Source organism: Corythoichthys intestinalis, chromosome 7 (genome assembly GCF_030265065.1).
Source record: "Corythoichthys intestinalis isolate RoL2023-P3 chromosome 7, ASM3026506v1, whole genome shotgun sequence".
NCBI classification, from domain to species: Eukaryota; Metazoa; Chordata; class Actinopteri; order Syngnathiformes; family Syngnathidae; genus Corythoichthys; species Corythoichthys intestinalis.
The window spans coordinates 39,006,729-39,030,131 of record NC_080401.1 but is presented as its reverse complement, the minus strand read 5'-3'; the positions used below and the strand labels follow the sequence as shown (position 1 = coordinate 39,030,131).

The 23,403-nt window shown below is 37.0% G+C and overlaps 1 protein-coding gene across 1 annotated transcript; it reads left to right on the top strand.

Annotated features, from left to right (window-relative positions):
- The first annotated feature begins 1,061 nt into the window (after nt 1-1,061).
- On the top strand, nt 1,062-21,593 carry lpla (lipoprotein lipase a). Its single transcript, XM_057841724.1, has 10 exons — nt 1,062-1,277; nt 2,042-2,250; nt 2,424-2,603; nt 11,993-12,104; nt 12,193-12,435; nt 14,370-14,615; nt 14,695-14,815; nt 17,598-17,777; nt 20,452-20,559; nt 20,647-21,593. Exons 1-10 carry the CDS (start codon nt 1,175-1,177, stop codon nt 20,696-20,698), a joined length of 1,554 nt encoding a protein of 517 aa, XP_057697707.1. The 5' UTR covers nt 1,062-1,174; the 3' UTR covers nt 20,699-21,593.
- Nucleotides 21,594-23,403: the final 1,810 nt, after the last annotated feature.

Genomic DNA, 23,403 nt, shown 5'->3' with positions numbered 1-23,403 from the left:
TTAATCGCAATTAATCACGATTCAAACCATCTATAAAATATGCCATATTTTTCTGTAAATTATTGTTGGAATGGAAAGATGATATACGTATACATTCAACATACGGTACATAAGTACTGTATTTGTTTATTATAACAATAAATCAACAAGACGGCATTACCATTATTAACATTCTGTTAAAGCGATCCATGGATAGAAAGACTTGTAGTTCTTAAAAGATAAATGTTAGTACAAGTTATAGAAATTTTATATTAAAACCCCTCTTCATGTTTTCGTTTTAATAAAATTTGTAAAATTTTCAATCAAAAAATAAACTAGAAGCCCGCTATTATTGATGTCAATAATTACTTACACAATGCTCATGGGTGCTGAATCCTATAAAATCAGTCGCACCCAAGCGCCAGCAGAGGGCGACAAACCTCCGAAAAACACAACAAGTACACATTTCACTGTGCTGTCATTTTAATGTTTGAGCGGGGCATGTGCGTTAACTGCGTCAAATATTTTAACGTGATTAATTTAAAAAATTAATTACCGCCCGTTAACGCGATAATTTTGACAGCCCTAGTTACAAGTAATATTATTTTGAAGTAACACTACTCTTACTTGAGTAAAATTTTTGGCTACTCTACTCACCTCGGCACATATAAATAATGACTAGCATAGAATAGCAAAAACTTTATCACAAAAACTGGTTGGGCAATGATCCTTTAAAATGTATTTTATGTGTTTGGGGAATTTGTGGTGTATAAATTTCACTATTTAAACTGAACTATTGAAATAATTGAATGTTTGCAGTACATTAAAATATATTGAGATGCACCTACATATATGTTTCATGCATAGAACTGCTATTATTTGTGAAAAGGGAGAACTGTAGTTATTTCAGTGAACTCCGGACAAGTGAGTGAGTGAACGGTCAACCCCCTGTTCTTAGAACCCCCCCCCCCCCCCCCCCCGGGGAAACCCCGCCCTCAAATCCCACATCCAATCACGTTGTAATATGCAAATGAGCGCCACTTAAAGATGACCTAGGAGCGCCAACCGTGACAGACCCTAAAGAAATTTCACTCAACGCACACGGAACGTTAAGCCATTACTTTCGGTTTTAAAACTCGGATATCGATCCTTTAATACGACTCAGGACATCTCACAGGACCAACGTTTTAATAATATGGGAAAAGAAAACGGGCGTTTTTTCCCAGTTTGGATACTTTTGGGAAAAATCTTTGCCACTCTTTGCTCGGACCCTGAACTCACCACCAACAGTGGGTTTGGTAAGAAAGATGATAAATGTCCTTTTTTGTCAGAGATGTGGTATCTAATAAAAAATGCTTTATAATTTTGAAGATGCTTTGATTGATTATCTCATTCACTTGCATTGACGGTGAGAGACATCCAGGACACTTCAATTGGACGGATGGCAATCATGCCATCACTCCCAGTCTAAATGGGTTGGACGTCTATCACCGTTAAAGGAAGTTATATTATGATGTGGCTGTTTAAAGCCAGCAGATCTGCAAAGCATCTCTCATATTTGCCTCCATGTGTGCCTGCCTTTGGGTTCTTTAGTGTAAAAATAGATAATAATAAGGGAGGACGCCCTAAAAAACGCCCATTCAACGTATTTTTTGCTTAATGGGATTACATGGAAACTTTAAAGTATTTAAATTGTTCTCAGTATAGGTAAATATAATGTTAAGCAGTTTAAAATTGATTAAAGTTACTTTTATTTATTGAAGGCAGGTTGGTCACAGTTTTACAAATGTAAACTTTTTTTTTTTTTTTTGGTGGTATATTTGTTTTAAATACAAAAGGGGGCGACATAGTCTTTATTTTACCTGCCTGCCTGATTGCAGAGATTAATATAAACATGGGGACTCCCAAAATTGCGAGTTTTTTATTCAAATTGATGGATTATGTATAACCCAAAGAAAATTCCAAATATTTAAACAGGGATTGGATCCTGTTTCGTGCACTTTGCAGTAGTTTTGTGCCCTGTTGACCTCTCCTGACTGTTTGTATGTGTGTGTTGCAACAGTGAACAGCAGTGTCACCCCTACCTCCCTGCCCGCCACCACCGCTGAGTGGCTCACCAATTACACAGACATCGTTTCCAAGTTCTCCCTGCGCACGGCCGACATTCCTGATGATGACATGTGCTACATAGTGACCGGCAGTCCCGAAACCATCCGGGAGTGCAATTTCAATGCGCAGACGCAGACGTTTGTCATCATCCACGGATGGACAGTAAGTACCCGTCCACAAAAAAAAAAAAAAATTGATATATTGACCTTAGATTGAAGTTTGTCAGGAAATTTCTCCATTTTCTACCGAGAACATAACAGGGCTTCTACAGTGTGTTTCAAAGGAGGGACGGTGTACTTTTCTGTGACCAATGCATCTGTGTTCGTGTTTCATAGGTAACGGGCATGTTTGAGAGCTGGGTACCCAAACTGGTATCGGCTCTGTACGAACGCGTACCCAGCGCCAATGTGATCGTGGTGGACTGGCTGACACGTGCCAACCAGCACTACCATACTTCCGCGGCCTCCACTAAACTGGTGGGCAGAGACGTGGCCAAGTTTGTCACCTGGATACAAGTGAGTGCATTAGAAAGCTACCTAATAGGAATGTATTGATACTAGACATGTGCCGATTACCGGTTTCATGGTATACCGTTGTATGAAAACGTCAAGGTTTTAAAACCGCAAAAAAATTTCCGCCATACCGTCCCTAAGTTATTAATGATTTTTTATGTCCCCAAAAATGTATGGAGAAATCCCTCGTTTGCAGTTGTAAGGCTCAACACTTCCCCAACGGTTGTTGCTTAGTGTCAGGGAGTCAGCTGTGCTACACGATAGCTAGAGAAGGTAAAACTCCTGAATTTTTCCCCCCATCGAAGAAAATGAAATCGCTTGTATGGGGATACTTCGTTTACAGAAAAGTTACAGGCGGCCAAGGCTTAGAGGAGGAGGGCCAACCGACATTTAAACATGTTTGCGGAGGGTGTCTGCCGAGGGTGCAATACCTCCAAAATGATTTCGCATTTATACAAAATTAAAGGTTAGTAAACACTGTTCACGAACGCTTCCCACCAGCTACGAAAGTTAACTCCAGCGTGTTTAGTGTGTCTAGCGGTGGTAAAACGTGGTGTTTTTTCTCTCTTTGGCAACAGTCTGTGTTGAGAAAGAGTTTGTGTATAATGTAAACATTATATGAGTCATACACACTGGCTATTTATGGAAAATAATTATTTTTGATCTGATGATAATAATGTTGAGCTGCGCCTGTGGGTTTAGGCTCACATAAAGGACTGTACTTATCTTAATTAATTTTTTTTTTTTAAATTAATTTTAACTTAACATTATACTAATGTTCCAATTTGTTAATATGTTTGACAAATACAAATCATATTCAATGAAAAATGTGTTTTTTTTTTAAATATAAACCCAGATTTCTCAAAGTAACACATTTTCGACCTGTAATTGCAATACAGTGATATTTTGGCTTAAGGTTATCATACCGTCCAAATATCATACCAGCAAACATTCCTAATCGATACATCGATTTATTAAGCAACAATCCAATCAAATTCATTAATAGCAAAAAAGTCAATCAACATCGTAATCTTTTAGATGTTTTGTTAAACAGAATGGTTTTCATTCAAATGTGTGAAATGGTTCAGCAACAAAACTAGAACTTCAGAATTGCTTTGTACTTTCTATTCTTTTAGGTTAGGGGTCGGCAACCTAAAATGTGGAAAGAGCCATTTTGGACCCAAAAAACAAACATGTCTAGAGCCGCAAAAAATTAAAGCCTTATATAAACCTCATAATGAAGGCAACACATGCTGTATGTATCGACATTAGCTATGTTAGCCTACTATCAAAATGACTAAGTTAGCCACAAATACATAATGAGCCTTCATGATTAAATGTTTATTTTCCCTGCAGTGCATCCTATAGAGAATGACGCACCACGTAACTACTCTGTTGTATGCCTCAAGTTTAGTTTCATTAGAATGTTTGTGTCATGTTTGTGCTCCTACAGAAACCATATTAAAACAAAAAATATATTTCCCTCCCCCATCTTTTTCCATTTTCAAACATTTTTGAAAAAGCTCCAGTGATCCACCAGGGCAGCGCTAAAGAGCTAACTAAAGCTGAGCTGCAGCTAGAGCTAAATCTGTGGTTCTAATCCTTGCTAAAGGTACAGAACCCCACGAATTTTACAGGTGCATTTACCGAACCCTTCAGAATTTCAAAATAAAGCCATTTTTTCACAAATTCCAAACCTAGCAAGCTGTCATTTAAGTCAATTCCTGTTCAAATTTCTTCCAGTTTTCAAATTTACTACAAATAATTTTGCATTTTGCAGTTGATTTTCACATTTTTAAACTCATTACAATTCACACTGTTCCTTTTTTGTTTTCACGTCGACATTCTCATTTTATTGGCGCATCCTTGCATCACAAACTGTTTTCATGGCGTAAAATGACGCAACTTTCAAAAAAAAATTATCCACGCAGTTGACACTGTCTGTAGGTCAGTTATATTTCCTCATACCAAGTGCCAGTCAACTTTCCACTGAGCAAACCGATTTCTCCACCCTTTAGGTAGAGGGCTAGCATTTGAAAGAAATGAAAGAAAGTCTGTAAATTGAGGGCAAACCAGTCCAAAACCTGGACTAAAACGCCACTTTGCCTAGATTTAGTCAGCGTACTAAATAGGGCTCTGCGTTTCTTAACTTTCACCGAACCCCTTAGGCTTACTCACCGAACCTCCGGGGTTCGATCGAAACTCAGTTAAGAACCACTGTATTAAATGCTTACATAATATCTTGTTAGATCAACTTAAGCCTCTTGAATCAAAATCAGATCGTGGCGGACTTTGTAACATTGGCAAATATTGTATCGTTGTCCAAAGAATCGATATTATATCGTTTTGTTCATAAGCGGATTTTAAGGCGGGCCAGGCCCTCCCCGGTGGCCGAAAAGTGTCATTGCATGAAATTGACTTTCCTATATCCGTATTTTTAAAAGTTGTAAAGCAATAAAACTGCAACAAAAATGAGTGAAATGAACAAAAAAAAAATTTTATAATGGGACAAATTTATTTTTCGTACAGATCATGTGACTAGCACCTTAGACGGTCATTTGCTTTGCATATAATTTTCAATAACGAAAAAAAAAAATGGGGGGGGGCAATTTTATTTTTCCAAATAATTTTTTTCTTTGATTGAAAATATTTTTTTTGGATTGAAGCAACTTTTTTGGAGATTGAATGATTTAGACACAAATGTCCTACCCACAATATGGCCAAAACACACACACAAAAAAACGTTTGCTTCAATCAAAGAAAACTTTTTCAATTAAAAAAAAAAAAAAAAAAAAAAAAAGGTGTTCAAATGCAAATTTTTCAATCTTAAATATTTTTTCACATTCAAAAATTTTTTTTATGATTGAGATTTTTCTTTTTTTGATTGAAGTGATTTTTCTTTTTGAAAATATATATATTTTTAAGCAACTTTTTTTTTTTTTTTAATAATAGACAAAAACGTCCCAGCCAAAATGTCGCCCAAACACAAATCAACATTGCTTCAATTAAAAAAAAAAAAAAAAATCAAAGAAAAATAGCTTTCACATTAATTTTTTTTTTTGTTTCAAATTTATTTTTGCATTTTTTTGATTGAAGCGACTTTTTTTTGATTGAAAATAATATATTTGGATTGAAGCAACTTCTTTTTTTTATTGAAGCAACTTTTTTTGAAATTGAATGATTTAGATACAAATGTCTTCCCACAATAAGGCCCCAACACAAAAAAAATACGATTGCTTTAATCCAAGAAAACTTTTTCAATAAAAAAATTAAGTGTCCAAATGCAAATTTTTCAATCTCAAATATTTTTTCGCATTCAAAAAAAGTGTTTTTTATGATTGAAATTTTTCTTTTTTTGATTGAAGTGATTTTTCTTTTTGAAAATATACTGTATATTTTCTATATATGCCAAAATGTTGCCCAAACACAAATCAACATTGCTTCAATAAAAAAAACTTGACTCCAATAAAAAAAAAAAGTCAATCAAAGAAAAATAGCTTTCACATTCATTTTTTGAGTTTCAAATTTATTTTTGCATTTTTTGATTGAAGTGACTTTTTTTTTTTTTTTTGATTGAAAATAATATATTTTGATTGAAGCAACTTTTTCTTTTATTGAAGCAACTTTTTTTTTTCCATTGAATAATAAAGACACAAATTTACCTCCATATGGCTCCGCCCAGGGGATACAATTTTTGACTGGGGTAACTACATTGGCACGATGCTGGTGGGCGTACCACATTCAATGGATGACGATCTTGGCGAAAAGTATTGCCTAAGCAGCCTGATTTAGAATTCCCCTCAAGAATGATGGGAAACAAAAAACGCTCATTGTCAACTTAATATTATAAATACTCTTTTAAGTTAATTTTATTGCTGACACTGCGTTTCGGGGTCATCAACATGTTGTGATTTCCCCCCCCCTCCTGCCCCAAAAGTCAAACTCCGCCTATGGTTTTGTTATAAAATTGGTCAACCCTAGGCGCATTTTTGGGGATGGATTTAGCATGCAAGCTAGTTCCTCATTTGGGAACGATGATAGAGGGATAACAACTGGATTGCATTGCATTTTTATTATGATTATTAGTAATGTAAATGTAATCTTAAGCATATGTTGCATCCCTTCAAAAAGTAGTTGGGAAATCTTTAAGATAATAAACCTCAAAATAATTCATTGGCTTCAGAATGTTTAATGCTAGATGGCAGTGATGTATAGCAATGTTGACATTGGAATTGGTATGTAGTGTTCATGTGACCAATTAGGAGAGAATATTGTATTTTGAAACATTTTTCCACTGCGTGTTTCCCATAAAGCCTTTTTTGTGTTTAGTTCTTACTCATTACCTATGTTTTTTTTTTTTTTTTTAATGAAATTGTTTGCCTTACTTTTACATGACTTCTTTGTAGTTGTAGTTTATTGGAACAGAGCGCTCAGTTTGTTTAATCCCTGTTTACATTCCAAACAACAATAAGGCTTTTAAACACAAGCAGACGCTAGGGTTTACAGCCCCTGTACTGCCAGTTATTAGTTGGTAATCCTCAAACACACACATACCAAAAAAAAAAAAAAAGAGTAAAACCTGGCACCTGTGGTTGCCAAAATTTTACCATTAAAATAACATGAAAACAGTAAAATACGTATATGTAAAAAATCGTATAGCGCTTTGGTAACTGTAAATTTGTCTAGATTTTTCTGGGGTTTGGAAAACATTTAACGTACCGTAATTTTCAGATTATAAGGCGCACCTGACTATAAGCCGCCACCCACCAAAATTGACACAAAATGGCATTTGTTCATAAATAAGCCACATTGACATTTTGTGTCATCGGGTTAATTATCTCACTTTTGAAATATTTGTAAAGATCCGAGCTGGACATAAATGGAGTTAGTGACATACCGTAATTTTCGGACTATAAGCCGCTATTTTTCCCCCTCATTTTGAAGCCTGCGGCTTATAGTCCAGTGCAGCTTTATTGTTGATTTATTTGGAATAAAAGGTAACATTTTATTTGACAGCGGCGTCATGAGATCGTCATAATTATGACACTATCATGTGCATTACTGAATGTTTATGACGGATGTCATTCAGTGTAATCTGGATTTATATCACAAACTCCCTTTATGTCCAGCTCAGATCTTTTACATCCATTCAAAAGTGAGATAATTTGCCGGATGACACTGAGAGATATCCGTTATAAGCATTCATAAATGTTCATGACAGTGTCATGTCATAATTATGATTGGCTTATGACGCCACTGTCAAATAAAGTGTTACCAAATACCATAACTAGCAATTACTGAAACAACTGGAACAGTAACTGAAGAAATAATTAGCGGAGAACATGAATTTTGGTTGTTATTTACATCTGTAGCGCTGCAATGCATGCTAGGAGGCACGTTGGACGACAACTTTGTTGACAACAGCTGGCAGCAGAGGTTGACTGTCTCCCCCAATGAAGCTTTGAACCAATTGGCTGCAAAGCTTCATGGTGTTTCATTTGGTCTGAGGACAGTCTTATGATGCCACTGTCAAATAACGTGTTACCGGTTAATATCTTTTGGGGTAAATATCCCATAGTACAGTGAGGACAGTTGCAGTTAATACTCCAGTGCGGCTTATCTATGAACAAATTCCGTTTTCGTGTCAAATTTGGTAGGTAGCGGCTTATAGTCACATGCGCCTTATAGTCCAGAAATTACTGTAATTTTCCGGATGACACTTACTGATGACACTTACTAACGTCTGTCATTAGCATTTATTAATGTTCATGGCAGTGTCATGTCATATTTATGACGGTCTTATGATTGTCTTGGCGCCACTCTCAAATAAAGTGTTACCAAATAACATAACTAGCAATTAATGAAACATCTGGAACAGTAACTGAAGAAATAATTAGCACAGAACATGAATTCTGATCATTATTTATATCTGTAGTGCTGCAGTGCATGCTAGGAGGCATGTTGGATGACAGCAGATAGCAGGTGTAAATAACAAAACTCATGTTCTGTGCTAATTATTTCTTCAGTTACTGTTCGGTGTTTCATTATTTGCTAGTTATGGTATTTGGTAACACTATTCGATAGTGGTGCCATAAGCCTGTCATAAGATTACCATGATTACGAGCATTAATAAATGCTTATGACAGATGTTATTTTGTGTCATACGGCAAATTATCTCACTTTTTAATGGATGTAAAGATCCGAGCTGGACATAAATGTAGTTAGTGACATAATTCATAATGTAATTAATACTCATGATAGCATCATGTCATAATTATGATGGTCTTATAGCAGTCTTATTACGCTGCTGTCAAAAATCGCTCCTCCTTCATTCGTTAACCCTTTAAGGTCTGGGCCTATTTTGTCTGATTTTGCATCCCTTTGAAGTTGCCTTTATATTTCAAAGAAAGAATTGTTTACGATGGCCTGGTTTGGTCCCTTTTTTTGTGACACCTTGAACTTCATGTCCAAATTGTTGTTTCCTTCACTGATCAATTATAAATCATCATTTTGGGCCCAAAAAGACCAAAAATTCCAAAATCGTTTTGTCAAAATTTTTAATATTGATGTCCAATTGACAACCAAACATGCGTAACGAACCGTTTTGAAACTTTGTAATATTTATTCAACATGTTAGGATGAACATTCAAGCAAAAAAATTTAGAATAAATAGTCTTATATTTGACAATTCAACATAAACAACAGGTATAGCCATAGGCGTTTTTTGCCTTTATACATGCTCCAGTCAAAACATGTTATATACAGCAGACCTAACAGTGAAGAACAGTGAAAAAATATATACCATCTAACACAAAAAGTGTTTAGAGGCCATCTCTTTATGAGTTTAGGTATTGCGGCCAATCGCCTGATGAAAACTATGTACACACAATCAAGCTTCTTGAACACACATTTATATACACAAATTGAGAAGATTGATGTGGGAAAAATATATATATATAACATTGGGGGGGAAAAAGCATTTTCAAAAATATTTACAATAAACAAGTTAAATTTTTTTCAGTCATGCCACTCCGAAAAGCAGTTTCGTCCTGGAATTAGACACGGCTACATCACACAGCTCACACTTCCATGGGGTGTCAGTCCTCCTTCCACCCTTCCATTTTCATTTCACTTTGCTTTCATTGTCACTATAGTGTAAATGTACATGAAAATAAGTCAGTATTTATGAAAATAATAAAGTATAAAATAAAAATATATACAGCAATAAATAATAATGGAAATCTATATGTATGACAATAGAAAGAATACCATAGCTGAATATGTGCTACATCCCTAATCTTCATATAGAAAGAAGAACACCACAAATTATAAATTCCTGCCTGGGATACCCACAGTGCACGTACGACTTTGATCCGATATGCACATTTTATTATTATATACACAAACACACACTTATATTGCATCAAAATTAACTTTGTCTTGCAATATCAAAAGAAACTTTCAAAAGAAACGTTTTCAGCATGAAAAAAAAGAGTGAGTTGGTTTACCTCTGCTCGTCGATGGCGTCACCCACGTGTTCAAATCCGTCACTATCTTCACTCGAGGACTCTTCCGAAGAAGACGATGATGACGAATTTGGACCATCCTCTTCCTCAAGTTGATCAGAAGCACAATTGCTTGCGCTAAATTTAGTTTTCCGTTCATTGTCAAAGTCACACAAAGTCGCTGCTCGATCCAGCAGTATCCAACTGGCCATCGCTCGCCACCTCGCTGCTTCAGAACACTCCTCCTCCCTCTCGTTCGGTTGAACCTCGCACCGCAGTTATATTTATTAAAAAAATAAAATAAAAAACGCATTTTGTGCTTCCACTGTGAGTTCGAAAGGGTTCGTTTGATTTGTGTTTTTTTCATGGAGCTTCCGTTTTGAAAAAGGACTAGAAATGATGGAAATATAGACATAAACAAATGATCCATGCAGCGTTTTAATGTTTTTTTGAGAGGACAATAAAACTATAAAACTTAAATGACAATATCTCACGTTCTAGTTGGTCGATTGACTTCAAATAATAACGAGAGTAAACCGCAACTTCCGCACTTTAAAACGAGACCAACCAACGGCATGTGGGTGACGTAATTAAAACGTGAGGGTGCTTCAAAGACGACGTGCGCTGAGGACGCGCCGGCGCGTCCTTCGACTCTCAAGGGTTAAACAGAGGATCGGAATCAGGTAAAAAAAAAAAGATTTGGCTTTTAAAATAAATTTATTTTTACAAATTACTGTAAGTCATTGGCTGCCATCGAAGGCAATAGAGATCCTATCCATTTTGACTGGGAGGGTTCAATGATATTTCAATGATAATTTCATAATTTGGACACACCTGGTGTAGGAGGTGAGGGAAAGCTTACTACTTGAGAACTTAGATTGCGCTATTTGCTCAGCAGTCAGCATGCTCGACTCTTATTGCACTGTGACATCAATGTCAGACGAGTTAAACACATACTTTTTGCAGTTGTTTGCTGAAAAACGACAGTTAAAAATTGTTTTTACAGATGTTTCTTGTTAATTTAATAGTGAACTTTTTATGTTGTGTTTTCTGATTTTTTACAGTAAAATATAGGCAACTGTGTTTGCCAGATTTAAAAAAAAAAGTTTATTCATTTTTAATATATATATATATATATATATATATATAATGTATGTATAGAGTGATCCCTTGCTACTTTGCGCTTCAAACTTCGCACCCTCAGTCCATTGTGGATTTTTTTTTTTTTAATTAACAAAAAATAAATACAGATGAGCTGTCCCGATCCAATCACATTATCTCACTCTCCTTCCTGCTGCTCTGCTTGGTCTGGCAGTCCACTAGAGCTGTTTATTAAAGTTAACTATGATTGACAGACGATAAGGTTTGATCTTGCCTGAGATGCTTGGAAGCCGAAACCTCAAAACGCCGCATGCGTCAGTCATCGTTTAGCTTTTTAAACAGTTGCTGTGGCAACTCATTGTGTGTAAGTCAGCAGCTTGCGCGGATTTGAGTGGACTCACTCAATGAAACATTTAATAAATACAAGCATTTTTCTACTTTATTCTTAAAAATGTTTTGGTGGGACAGTGACATGTTTAAAACTTATCCTAATTGTTATTTGAAGTGCTTAAAAGCCATTTATTAAAATATGTATACTATATACCCATTTTTTTTTTATTTGAGAAAAAAAGGGAAAAAACATGTCTTATATGTATCTCTATTTCTGCATCTGAATAAATACATTGATCACACAAGAGGGGGGAGGGGCCCAACTTCGCATTTTTTCACTTATAGCGGTGGGTTCTGGTCACCACTAACTGCGAAAAACAATGAATCACTGTAGTGTGCTTGTTCATATCAAGTGTAAGACATTGAGCACGGTTGTTGTTGTGGTGACCCGTTCAGAAAGAGCTGGAGCTGCCATGGGACAAGATCCACCTGGTGGGGTACAGTCTTGGGGCACACGTGGCTGGAATTGCCGGTGACCTAACTGACCACAAGATCAGCAGGATCACAGGTGAACTGAAGTCCTCCATCGTTTCGTCATCAATGTTAAGCTTATATTCACCGGCACGATATAAGGTTGTTTACATTGCATATTGCAGGATTGGATCCCGCTGGTCCCATGTTTGAACACGCAGACGAGCAGGATACGCTGTCCAAGGACCACGCCCAGTTTGTGGACGTCCTGCACACCAACACCCGAGGTTCGCCCGGCCGCAGCATTGGCATCCAGAGGGCCGTGGGTCACATCGACGTCTACCCCAACGGAGGAACTTCCCAGCCGGGTTGTGACATTCCAAACACCCTGAGGGTGATTGCGCTGGAAGGACTCAGAGGCCTACAAAGTATGTACTCTCTCCACACGTGCACTTTTCATTTTATCTCACAATATTTACATCCTGAAACTTGATTTACAGTGTCTTATAGCTCCAGCTGTAAAAACAATGTAGCTGTGCTTAGATGGTCTTCCAATATAAACATGGGCATACATTTCGCCTTCTCGCTAGTAGTCATTTGGACATTATGTGTTTGCCCTCTGCTCTTTCAACATAAAGAGTTAAAACAGATCACACAGGCGTGGTGCGTCTCGTGCTGAGATCAAAGCCTTGCATGATGATTTGTTATTTTGCTCAAATTTTTAGGAGGATAACGGATCAAAAATTAGACTGAGTTTAGGAGTCATGCAAAACAGTGTTGTTGTTTTTTTTTTTGTTGCCTCTACGAAACCGAAGAACCAGGAAAATAGTATTGATTTGATAACACAGCCTTTTTTTTTTTTTTTTTTTTTTAAAACAATATGAGAAACAGGATTTCTTCTGTGTTGTGTGGTGGGTTGAACCAGTTTCTCATGTAAATTCATGCCACCTAGCGGACTGAAGTCTGAGTAAAACTCCAAAACCGGCAAGAATTAGAATTTTTTTTTTGCAACTCATTGACTCCCCTTGATAATGATTTGCCGCAGTTGGTAGCTCGAGTTGTCCACGGACCGAAGGGTCAACGGTTCGATTCCCGGAAACGACTGCCCACTGTCGAAGTGCCCTTGGGCAAGGCACTGAGTACTCTCCATTTACCATAGATACCCAGTCTACAGTATTTGAACTCAACTGCCAGCTTCTCCCAGTTCAAATGGATTGGAATGTTTACAGCATTACAAGTTTTCTCCCTATACTCATGTGATATCAATTTAATACAGTAGGTAAGTACCGTACCAAAAAAATTGAGAATACAGTGATCCCTCATTTTTCGCAGTTAATGGGGACCAGAACCTGCAGCTATAAGTGAAAAACCACAAAGTCGCACCCCCTGAAGTGTTTTTTTTGTTTGTTTGTGTGTGTTCAATGTATTTATTCAGATTTAGCATTGGAAAGAGAAACATATATGTTTTTTTTTTTTTTACTCTTTCCCCCAAAGTATAATAAAAAAAAAACATCTTTCATCTATATTTACAGAATGTTTTAATAAATTTTTTAAGCACTTCAATTGTAATAATTATAAGTTTTAAACATGTTAGTGTCCCACTGCATTATTTTGAAACAAGAATAAATTAGAAAAATAAGTCCACTCAAATTTGCTCAAGCTGCTCACTTACACACAATGAGTTGCCACAGCAACCGTTTAACAAGTTAAACGATGATTGACGCATGCGGCGCTTTGAAGTTTCCACTTCCAAGCGTCTCTGGTAAGATCAAACCTAAATGTCTGTCAATCATCGTTAACTTTGACAAGCAACTCCAGTGCACTACCTGACCAAGAAAGCGCAGGAGCGAGCAGGAAAGACTACATAATCGGATCGGGATATCTCTAGAAAATACTGCATTTATTTATTATTTTTTTTAATTGGAAAAAAAAACAAAAAAAAAAAACGAGATGGACTGAGGGTGCGAAGTTTGAAGCATGAAGTGGCGAGGGATCACTGTACCAGTAATTGACGCTCAAAGCAATTTTTAAAAAAGATGTTAACAATAATAATTGTTTGAATTGTAAATACGCAACCTTTTAGAATCCCAAAAAGAGTTTATTCAAATTTAAGAACAATGACCCACTCTGATGCTCCGCCCCTGAACACGGAGATCTACTCCCGCCATCGCAAAGCATGACTTCAATATTTTTTTCATAATGCAAACGTAGTGTCGTTTTGGCCATCTTTGTTGAATGTCCAGTTTGAACCTTTATGTCAGCAGCCAATGACCAGAATGCACTTTTACGAAATTGTAATTTGTATAGAGCCTAACTTGGAGCCCATTGTAACAGCATGCTCTTTTTATTTTGTTTTGCACAGATGCGGACCAACTGGTCAAGTGTTCGCACGAGCGCTCCATCCACCTTTTCATTGACTCGCTACTCAACGCGCAGCAGCAGAGCATGATGGCTTACCGCTGTCACTCTCGCGAGGCCTTCAACAAGGGCTTGTGCCTCAGCTGCCGCAAGAACCGCTGCAACAAAATCGGCTACAACATCAACAAGGTCCGTATGACACGCGGGGCCAAGATGTACCTCAAGACTCGAGAAATGATGCCCTACAAAGGTAAACATCGGGGAATTGGTCAACATTAAGTTCGTCTAATAGCAGTGTGCTCATGGAACATATGTGCTTATCCTTATAGTTTTCCACTACCAAGTAAAGATGCATCTGTTCGCCATGGGAACCTTGAACTTGAAAGAGCAACCCATGAAAATTTCCTTGTATGGAACCGAGGGAGAGAAGGAAGACATCGCCTTTGTCCTGTACGTACAGAACACTTTATTATGTGCAATCAGTCTGATACATAACACTTTGGTGATATATAACTATAGTTGTCTACTGGGTTGAAACAGTGGTCATTTTCGCAACACCAACAACTTTGCTGTGTTTAATGAAAACGAAAATCACAACATTCAGTTTAAGCATACAGTACATCCCCATAATACAACTGTCTACATGATAGCAGTGGTACCATAATACAGTGATTCATTCATCACGCGACAATTTATCAATGATATACAGTGGGGCAAATAAGTATTTAGTCAGTTCCACTACTTGAAAAGATTAGAGAGGCCTGTAATTGTCAACATGGTTAAACCTCAACCATTAGAGACAGAATGTGGAAAAACACAGAAAATCACATTGTTTGATTTTTACTAATTTACTAATTATTTTAATTTATTTCCAAATTAAAGTGGAAAATAAGTATTTGGTCAGCTACAAACAAGCAACATTTCTGGCTGTCAAAGAGGTTTAACTTCTAACGAGGTCTAACGAGGCTCCACTCGTTACCTGTATTAATGGCAACTGTTTAAACTCATTATCGGTAAAAAGACACCTGTCCACAATCTCTGTCAGTCACACACCAAACTGCACTATGGCCAAGACCAAAGAGCAGTCAAAGGACACCAGAGACAAAATTGTAGACCTGCACCAGGCTGGGAAGACTGAATCTGCAATAGTTAAAACGCTTGGTGTAAAGAAATCAACTGTGACAGCAATTATTACAAAATGGAAGACATACAAGACCACTGATAATCTCCCTCGATCTGGGGCTCAATGCAAGATCTCACCCTGAGGCGTCAAAATGATAACAAGAACGGTGGGCAAAAATCCCAGAACCACACGGGGGGGACCTAGTGAATGACCTACAGAGAGCTGGGACCACAGTAACAAAGGTTACTATCAGTACCACAATGCGCTACCAGGGATTCAAATCCTGTACTGCCAGACATGTTCCCCTTCTGAAGAAAGTACACGTCCAGACCCGTCTTAGGTTCGGTTGGATGATCCAGAAAGAACTGGGAGAATGTGTTATGGTCAGATGAAACCAAAATAGAACTTTTTGGTAAAAACACAGGTTCTCGTGTTTGGAGGAGAAAGAATATTGAATTTTAACCGAAGAACACCATACCCACTGTGAAGCATGGGGGTGGAAACATCATGCTTTGGGGCTGTTTTTCTGCAAAGGGACCAGGACGACTGATGTGTGTAAAGGAAAGAATGAATGGGGCCATGTATCGAGAAATTTTGAGTGAAAATCTCCTTCCATCAGCAAGGGCATTGAAGATGAGACGTGGCTGGGTCTTTCAGCATGACAATGATCCCAAACACACAGCCAGGGCAACAAAGGAGTGGCTTCGTAAGAAGCATTTCAAGGTCCTGGAGTGGCCTAGCCAGTCTCCAGATCTCAACCCCATAGAAAATCTGTGGAGGGAGTTGAAAGTCTCTGTTGCCCAACGACAGCTCCAAAACATCACAGCTCTAGAGGAGATCTGCATGGAGGAATGGGCCAAAATAGCAGCAACAGTGTGTGAAAAGCTTGTGAAGAGTTACAGAAAACGTTTGGCCTCTATTATTGCCAACAAAGGGTACATAACATAAGTACATACATCACTACATACATAAGTTGCTAAATTATTAGAGAGGCCTGTAATTGTCAACATGAGTAAACCTCAACCATGAGAGACACAATGTGGAAAAAAAAGAAAAAGAAAGAAAATCACATTGTTTGATTTTTAAAGAATTTATTTGCAAATCATGGTGGAAAATAAGTATTTGGTCAATACCAAAAGTTATCTCAATACTTTGTTATGGTATGGTGTTCTTCGGATGCTATTCAGTATTCTTTCTCCTTCAACACGAGAACATGTGTTTCTACTAAAAAGTTCTATTTTGGTTTCATCTGACCTTAACACATTTTCCCTGTCCTCTTCTGGATCATCCAAATGCTCTCTAGCGAACCGCAGACGGGGTGAGATCTTGCATGGGGCCCCAGATCGAGGGAGATTATCAGTGGTCTTGTATGTCTTCCATTTTGTAATAATTGCTCCCACAGTTGATTTCTTTACACCAAGTGTTTTACCTATTGCAGATTTAGTCTTCCCAGCCTGGTGCAGGTCTACAATTTTGTTTCTGGTAACCTTCGACAGCTCTTTGGTCTTGGCCATAGTGGAGTTTAGAGTGTGACTGACTGAGGTTGTGGACAGGGGTCTTTTATACCGATAATGAGTTAAAACAGGTGCCATTAAAAGAGGTAATGAGTGGAGCCTTGTTGGACTTCATTAGACCTCGTTAGAAGAAGTTAGACCTCTTTGACAGCCAGAAATTTTGCTTGTTTGTAGGTGACCAAATACTTATTTTCCACTCTAATTTGGAAATAAATTCTTTAAAAATCAAACAATGTCATTTTCTGGGGTTTTTTCACATTCTGTCTCTCATGGTTGAGGTTTACCCATGTTGACAATTACTGGCTTCTCTAATGTTTTCAAGTAGGAGAACTTGCACAATTGGTGGTTGACTAAATACTTATTTGCCCCACAGTATATACAGTAGAATCTACATATAGACTACATTGCCATAATGGCAGCACATAATGTTCAGCATTTATATTACGTAAGATGTGGTCAGTAAACGTCACATTTGACAGGTGTACCTAATAAAGTTTCTCGCCAAAGTTAAAAAAAGAACTGTCGGTGCCGCTCTAAATGAAGTATCGGTACACAGTGGGAAGTGGCTCACCTTTAACCCCGTTATATCCTACAGGCCCGTCATGGACAGCAACAGCACGCTGTCCTTCCTCATCACCACCGACGTGAGCATCGGCGACTTGATGATTGTCAAACTGCGCTGGGAAAAGGATGCCATCTTCAGGTGGTCGGACTTATGGGAAAGCAAGTTCTACGTCCGAAAAATACGTGTCAAATCAGGGGAGACACAGTCGAAGTGAGTCCCTTAAGTCCATTGTTCCCCAACTTAAATTAGATACATATTTGAAACCCATCACAAAAACAAAGGATCAGAAAAAAGTAAACATGCTAAAATTGATTTAACTCATTTACTGGCATTGACGGCAACAAACAGTCCATTTAAATGGTTGGCAGCGAATGATAGCTCCCTTAAGAATTTAAGTCTGTTTAAAATCTTTATTTATCATGATTATAGGCTGCTTTATCTTTGTATTATCCAGTGTCTTATAGGGCGCCATTTGTAAAGCAGTGCATGCTGAAAATTACGTCAACATATTGTATTGTCATATTTCAGATCAGTGTTTAAAATGTGTTGTGAAAATTTTAGATTCACTTTTTTTTTTTTTGCACATTTATAACAATATTTAGCAACTTAAATATTTCTTTCTAAATAATAAGTTAAGAAAATAATAAAATAATCAGTTAATTTAAGAAACTTATATGTCCAGGACTAAAAATATAATCTAAATCTCATACTTAAATCTAGATCTTAAATTTAAATCTTAAATATTACAATTAAAATAATATATGTAAATAATAAATCTAAATCTTAAACCCACACTAGGTAACTTTTCAACCTTGATCAAATAAAATAAAAAATAAAGACGGAAGTCCATGCAAATGCTTTTGCGCAAATTCTGTCATGATGGCAGAGCAACAAAAGTACAAAAAAATTTGTCTGAGGAGGGAAAAAGGGAAAGCCTACCAAGTTATACAGAATAAACATTGGCCCGACTTTCACTCGCTCCGCGAACTCGTTAGCGCTGACGAGTTTGGGTGGCGTGGGGGTTTTAGCCACACTAAGCTGCACAGTTGCTAACCGTCATATGCTATTGTTTAGCCACAACTGGATTCATTACCTCATTACTTTTCATTCTTCATACAGCCGCTTGAAAAAGAAATGTTGTTTAATCCATCTGCAGGCAACCGGGAGATTAATTTTTGATTGATTGATAATTTTAAGACACTGTGGGTTTGCACTGGTCCTCATGGGAAACGCAGTCTTCCTTAAGCCAAAACACTACTGCTATTGTCCATTGGCGTCGCTAAAATCGACCAAACTGAAAAGTAACAAAATGTTGCTTTAAATGTTAAATCTAAATAATATAATTATATCCAAATCTTCTCTTAATTCTAAATCTTGTAATGGGTAAAACTAAATGTTTAGCTAATATGCTAACTTATTTTTACGTTTATGGGCAGATGATTATTTTTCAGAGTATACAATTTGATTCATTCATCCACTAAAAAAATTTCAATAATTGAAAAAAATGTAGCTGTTTGGGACAAATATTGCTATGCGATTAAAAATGTGGTCAATCAAGATGAATAGCAAAGCCTCAAATTAATTCGACTAATTAAAAAGCCACCCCTAGTAATTTCACAAATGCTCCAATCTTATTTCATACTTACTGACATGAGTGCGATTTTTTTGTTTCCTCATGATCAGTGTTGTCACAGATTTCTTGAAAAAGTCATTTAATTACTGATTACTGATTCCGCCTCAAAAAGTAATCTACTAACTTTACTGATTATTTTATTATCAAAGTAACTAAGTTACCTTAAAAGTAATTTATCGGTTACTTTTGAACTATTTCTCTCCCTTTTCTGCCTCAACATAATAATGACAACAGAAAAATGCTGTCATGTAATTGACTTGATGGAGATGATTTCAACCAGCATTGACCCGCGCCAGATTAGCCACTCCGGAACACCGAAACTAACAAATAACTGACAAACTGCATGGAATTTGTTGAAATCAACAATTCTGAATTTCAGGTTAGGGTTTAGGGTGGACAGTGTATCAGTGCCAATGTAAAACAATGCACTTTACTGCGCAATAATAAACGACACACAAATGAATTGCACAGTGCAATGAACACAAATGTGAGGGCAGGCGCGAATGCGCGCGCATAACCCGGAAGTACGTCGTACACACAACTGGTCAATTTGGCCACGAACGGTGGCGGCAACTAAGCACTTTACACTCAATCGGACGTATAAAACATCCCAAAAATGCTAAACGAACACTTCACCTCACGGCATAAATGTGCAACCCGAATATGATGTCAACAATTCTTGTGGACTTCGCGAGGATAAGCGGGAGCGACGAATACCTGTCCTTGCAACGGCAAAGCTACGAAACAGCCGGTAATGTAGTGGCTCCAACCTATCGTGGGAACCCTCCAGAATGAAGGAAAAATACAAACGTTCATTCATTGACGCACACATCTCAACAGGTGGCTGCACTCGGCTCGAATGTGATGTGTGACTTTAGACCAAAAACAGGAAGTAACCATGAGAGGTTACCATGGAAACGAACCTTTTCTATTCAAAATGCTCTCTGTTTGTGACTACAATATTCTTCATTCTACATTAATTATGAGTCAATAACAAAATAGTAACGCACAGACACTAAGGAAAGAAACTTTTATCAGTTTGCTGGTTTGGAAAAAATGAATGTGTAAGATTGCTCGTTACTGAAAGAAAGTAATCACATTACAGTAATTACTGACTACACTGCTCACGATACATATTTTTTTTACTGGTCCTGCTTATACACCGGAACAATTTTTATCCCAAATATTCCAGTACTTAATTGGCGTGATTTTTGCAGCTCTAATTTTTCATCCTATCATGATCATTTACAGGGTGATTTTCAGTGCAAAGGAAGCAGAGTTCACCGATCTGATCCGAGGTGGAGAAGCGGCAGTGTTTGTCAAGTCCAAAGAAGACAACAGAAGTCGTAAAGAAAAGCTGTGAGTTTCACAAACGTTGATTATCAATTTTTTTTTTTCAAGTTGCATTTTTGTATCATGATGGATTTATTGTATGTCTCTCTTCAGGATGCACAAATTGAAGACGCAGGGCAGTCTCTTTGGTCAGAACGATGCTTAGAAATCATCACCAAGCTTATCGTTCACCACCAAAGGACAACACTGCGTGGAAATCGGCAATCCAAGCACACAAAAACCGTATGCAAGATCACTCTGAACTTTGGAAACAAAATGTTACATATCTGATGATGTGCTCAGATTTTATATTTGTACACGTTCTATTTGCAAATCATTTGTTTAAGCTTATGTTGTTTGTACACACTTTTTTGTGCCTATATGAACTTTGAATTATTACGTATCTAATTGATTCAGGGTGACAGGCAAAATGTAGGCACATTTATATAGTGTTTGTCGTAAAAACGCAAGATGATCATTTTTGTTCCTTTGTTCGACCACTAACTGCCAACAATCGCCAGGGACCAAAGAGTTTTTGACTATCTACTGAATCACATTGGTCTTGTAAATACCATGTTTAAAGAAATATATCAGTGTTTTATATTTGGGATTCTGAATTGTGTTCATTTGATTCAATTGCGTTTTGATTATCGTATCACAGGTCACTTTAAAACACTTTCATGTTCTTCAACGTAGACATTTTAAATAAAAACATTTATGCTCAGTTTGAGATTGCAGCCTTAATTAAGTTGCAAAATTGATGAAAATTTGTAACGGACCTTCCAACGCAATAACCATAATACATCTCAAGAATACGCTGTATTGTATTTATTGAATGTACATTTATATATTTGTATATTAAGCTGTAATATATTTTGTCATGCTTCCGTTGACTGTATTTTTTGATAAAAAGCCGTTTTGTGATTATTCCTGAATGTGCCAATTGTTTGTATGAGGGATCCAATGGGTCTCCATGCATGCTGTTGAGCGCATTTAACTGATTTGCAGTTCACTGTATTAAGAAGTAGCCCCAGATGGTTTAATAAAGATATTAAATATTATATTCTGACTATTCTAGCTGCTTTTAGTGGACTTTTCCACACAAATAAAACCTTTTTTTTTTTTTTTTTTTTTTTTTTTTTTAACGCTACATTTTACTAACAACAATAACAGAAAAAAACATGTTTTTGTTGATTTAGGTCTGACAGCTGTTTTTAACATTTTTTTGGGGTGCTTGTTATCACACCCAGTTCTTAAACAGTAGATTTGACAGTACTTTTCCCAAAAAAATACGAAAAATGCTGTACTTTCATTTTGTACTTGCTTTATTAAAAAATTATATATATTTGACATATAATTAAATATGAAACAGATATGACTGCATTGTTTATTTAACACTCCTATTTGTTTTTAACAAATGATATGGCTAGTTGTGTACATGTTGTAATAACACAGTACCGTACTCATTTTGAATCCTGCGGCTAATAGTCCGCTGCGGCTTATTTGTTAATTTATTAGGGTTAATCGGTAACACTTTTTTTTGACAGCAGCGTCATAAAAACTGCCATAAGACCTCATAATTATGACATGACACTATCATGAACATTCATAACACTGCTATAAGACCGTCATAATTATGACATGATATTATCATGAGCATTACTGAATGCTTACGACAGATGTCATTTTGTGTCATCCTGCAAATGATCTCACCTTTGAATGGATGTCAAAGATCCGAGCTGGACATAAATGGAGTTAGTGATATAAATTGCCGGATGACACTTAATAAAATCTGTCATAAGCATTTATTAATGCCCATGGCAGTATCATGTTATAATTATGATGGTCCTATAACAGTCTTATGGCGCCACTGTCAAATAAAGTGTTACCAAATACCCATAGACTTCATTATGAAGTCTATGCAAATACCATAACTAGCAATTAATGAAACAACTGGAACAGTAACTGAAGAAATACACTGCTGGCCAAAAGTATTGGCACCCCTGCAATTCTTTCAGATAATGATCTATTTCTCCCAGAAAATGATTGCACTTACAAATGCTCTGGTGGTAGTAGCTTCATTGATTTCGCTTCCAATGAAAAAAACACAAAAGAGACTGGGGGGGAAAAAATAAATCATAATTTTACACAAAACTCCAAAAATGGGCCGGACAAAAGTATTGTCACCCTTTGAAAAATCATGTGATGCTTCTCTAATTTGTGTAATTAACAGAACCTGTTACTTACCTGTGGCACATAACGTGGTGGCAATAACTAAATCACACGTGCAGCCAGTTAAAATGGATTAAAGTTGACTCAAACTCTGTCCTGTGTCCTGTGTACCACATTGAGCATGGAGAAAAGAAAGAAGACCAAAGAACTTTTTGAGGACTTGAGAAGCAAAATTGTGAAGAAGCATGGGCAATCTCAAGGCTGCAAGTCCATCTCCAAAGACCTGAATGTTCCTGTGTCTACCGTGGGCAGTGTCATCTATAAGTGTAAAGCCCATGGCACTGTGGCTAACCTCCCTAGATGTGGACGGAAAAGAAAAAATGACGAGAGATTTCAACCGAAGATTGTGCAGATAGTGAATAAAGAACTAACATCCAAACAAGTTCAAGCTGTCCTGCAGTCCGAGGGTACAACAATGTCAACCCGTACTATCCGTTGGCGTCTAAATGAAAAGGGACTCTATTGTAGGATACACAGTAAGACCCCACTTCTGACCTAGAGATATAAAAAAGCTAGGCTGGAGTTTGCCATAGCTTACCTGAGAAAGCCGAACACGTTCTCTGGTCAGATGAGACAAAAGTAGAGCTTTTTGGGAAAAGGCATCAACATAGAGTTTACAGGGGGAATAAATGAGGCCTT

Bases quoted from the DNA above. Each gene is read 5' to 3' on its own strand.
- lpla (XM_057841724.1), top strand. From the start codon at position 1,175: ATGGGAAAAGAAAACGGGCGTTTTTTCCCAGTTTGGATACTTTTGGGA. The intron at 2,604-11,992 runs GTGAGTGCATTA...TGACCCGTTCAG, and splicing joins AGTTTGTCACCTGGATACAA to AAAGAGCTGGAGCTGCCATG. The intron at 17,778-20,451 runs GTGAGTCCCTTA...GATCATTTACAG, and splicing joins TCAGGGGAGACACAGTCGAA to GGTGATTTTCAGTGCAAAGG.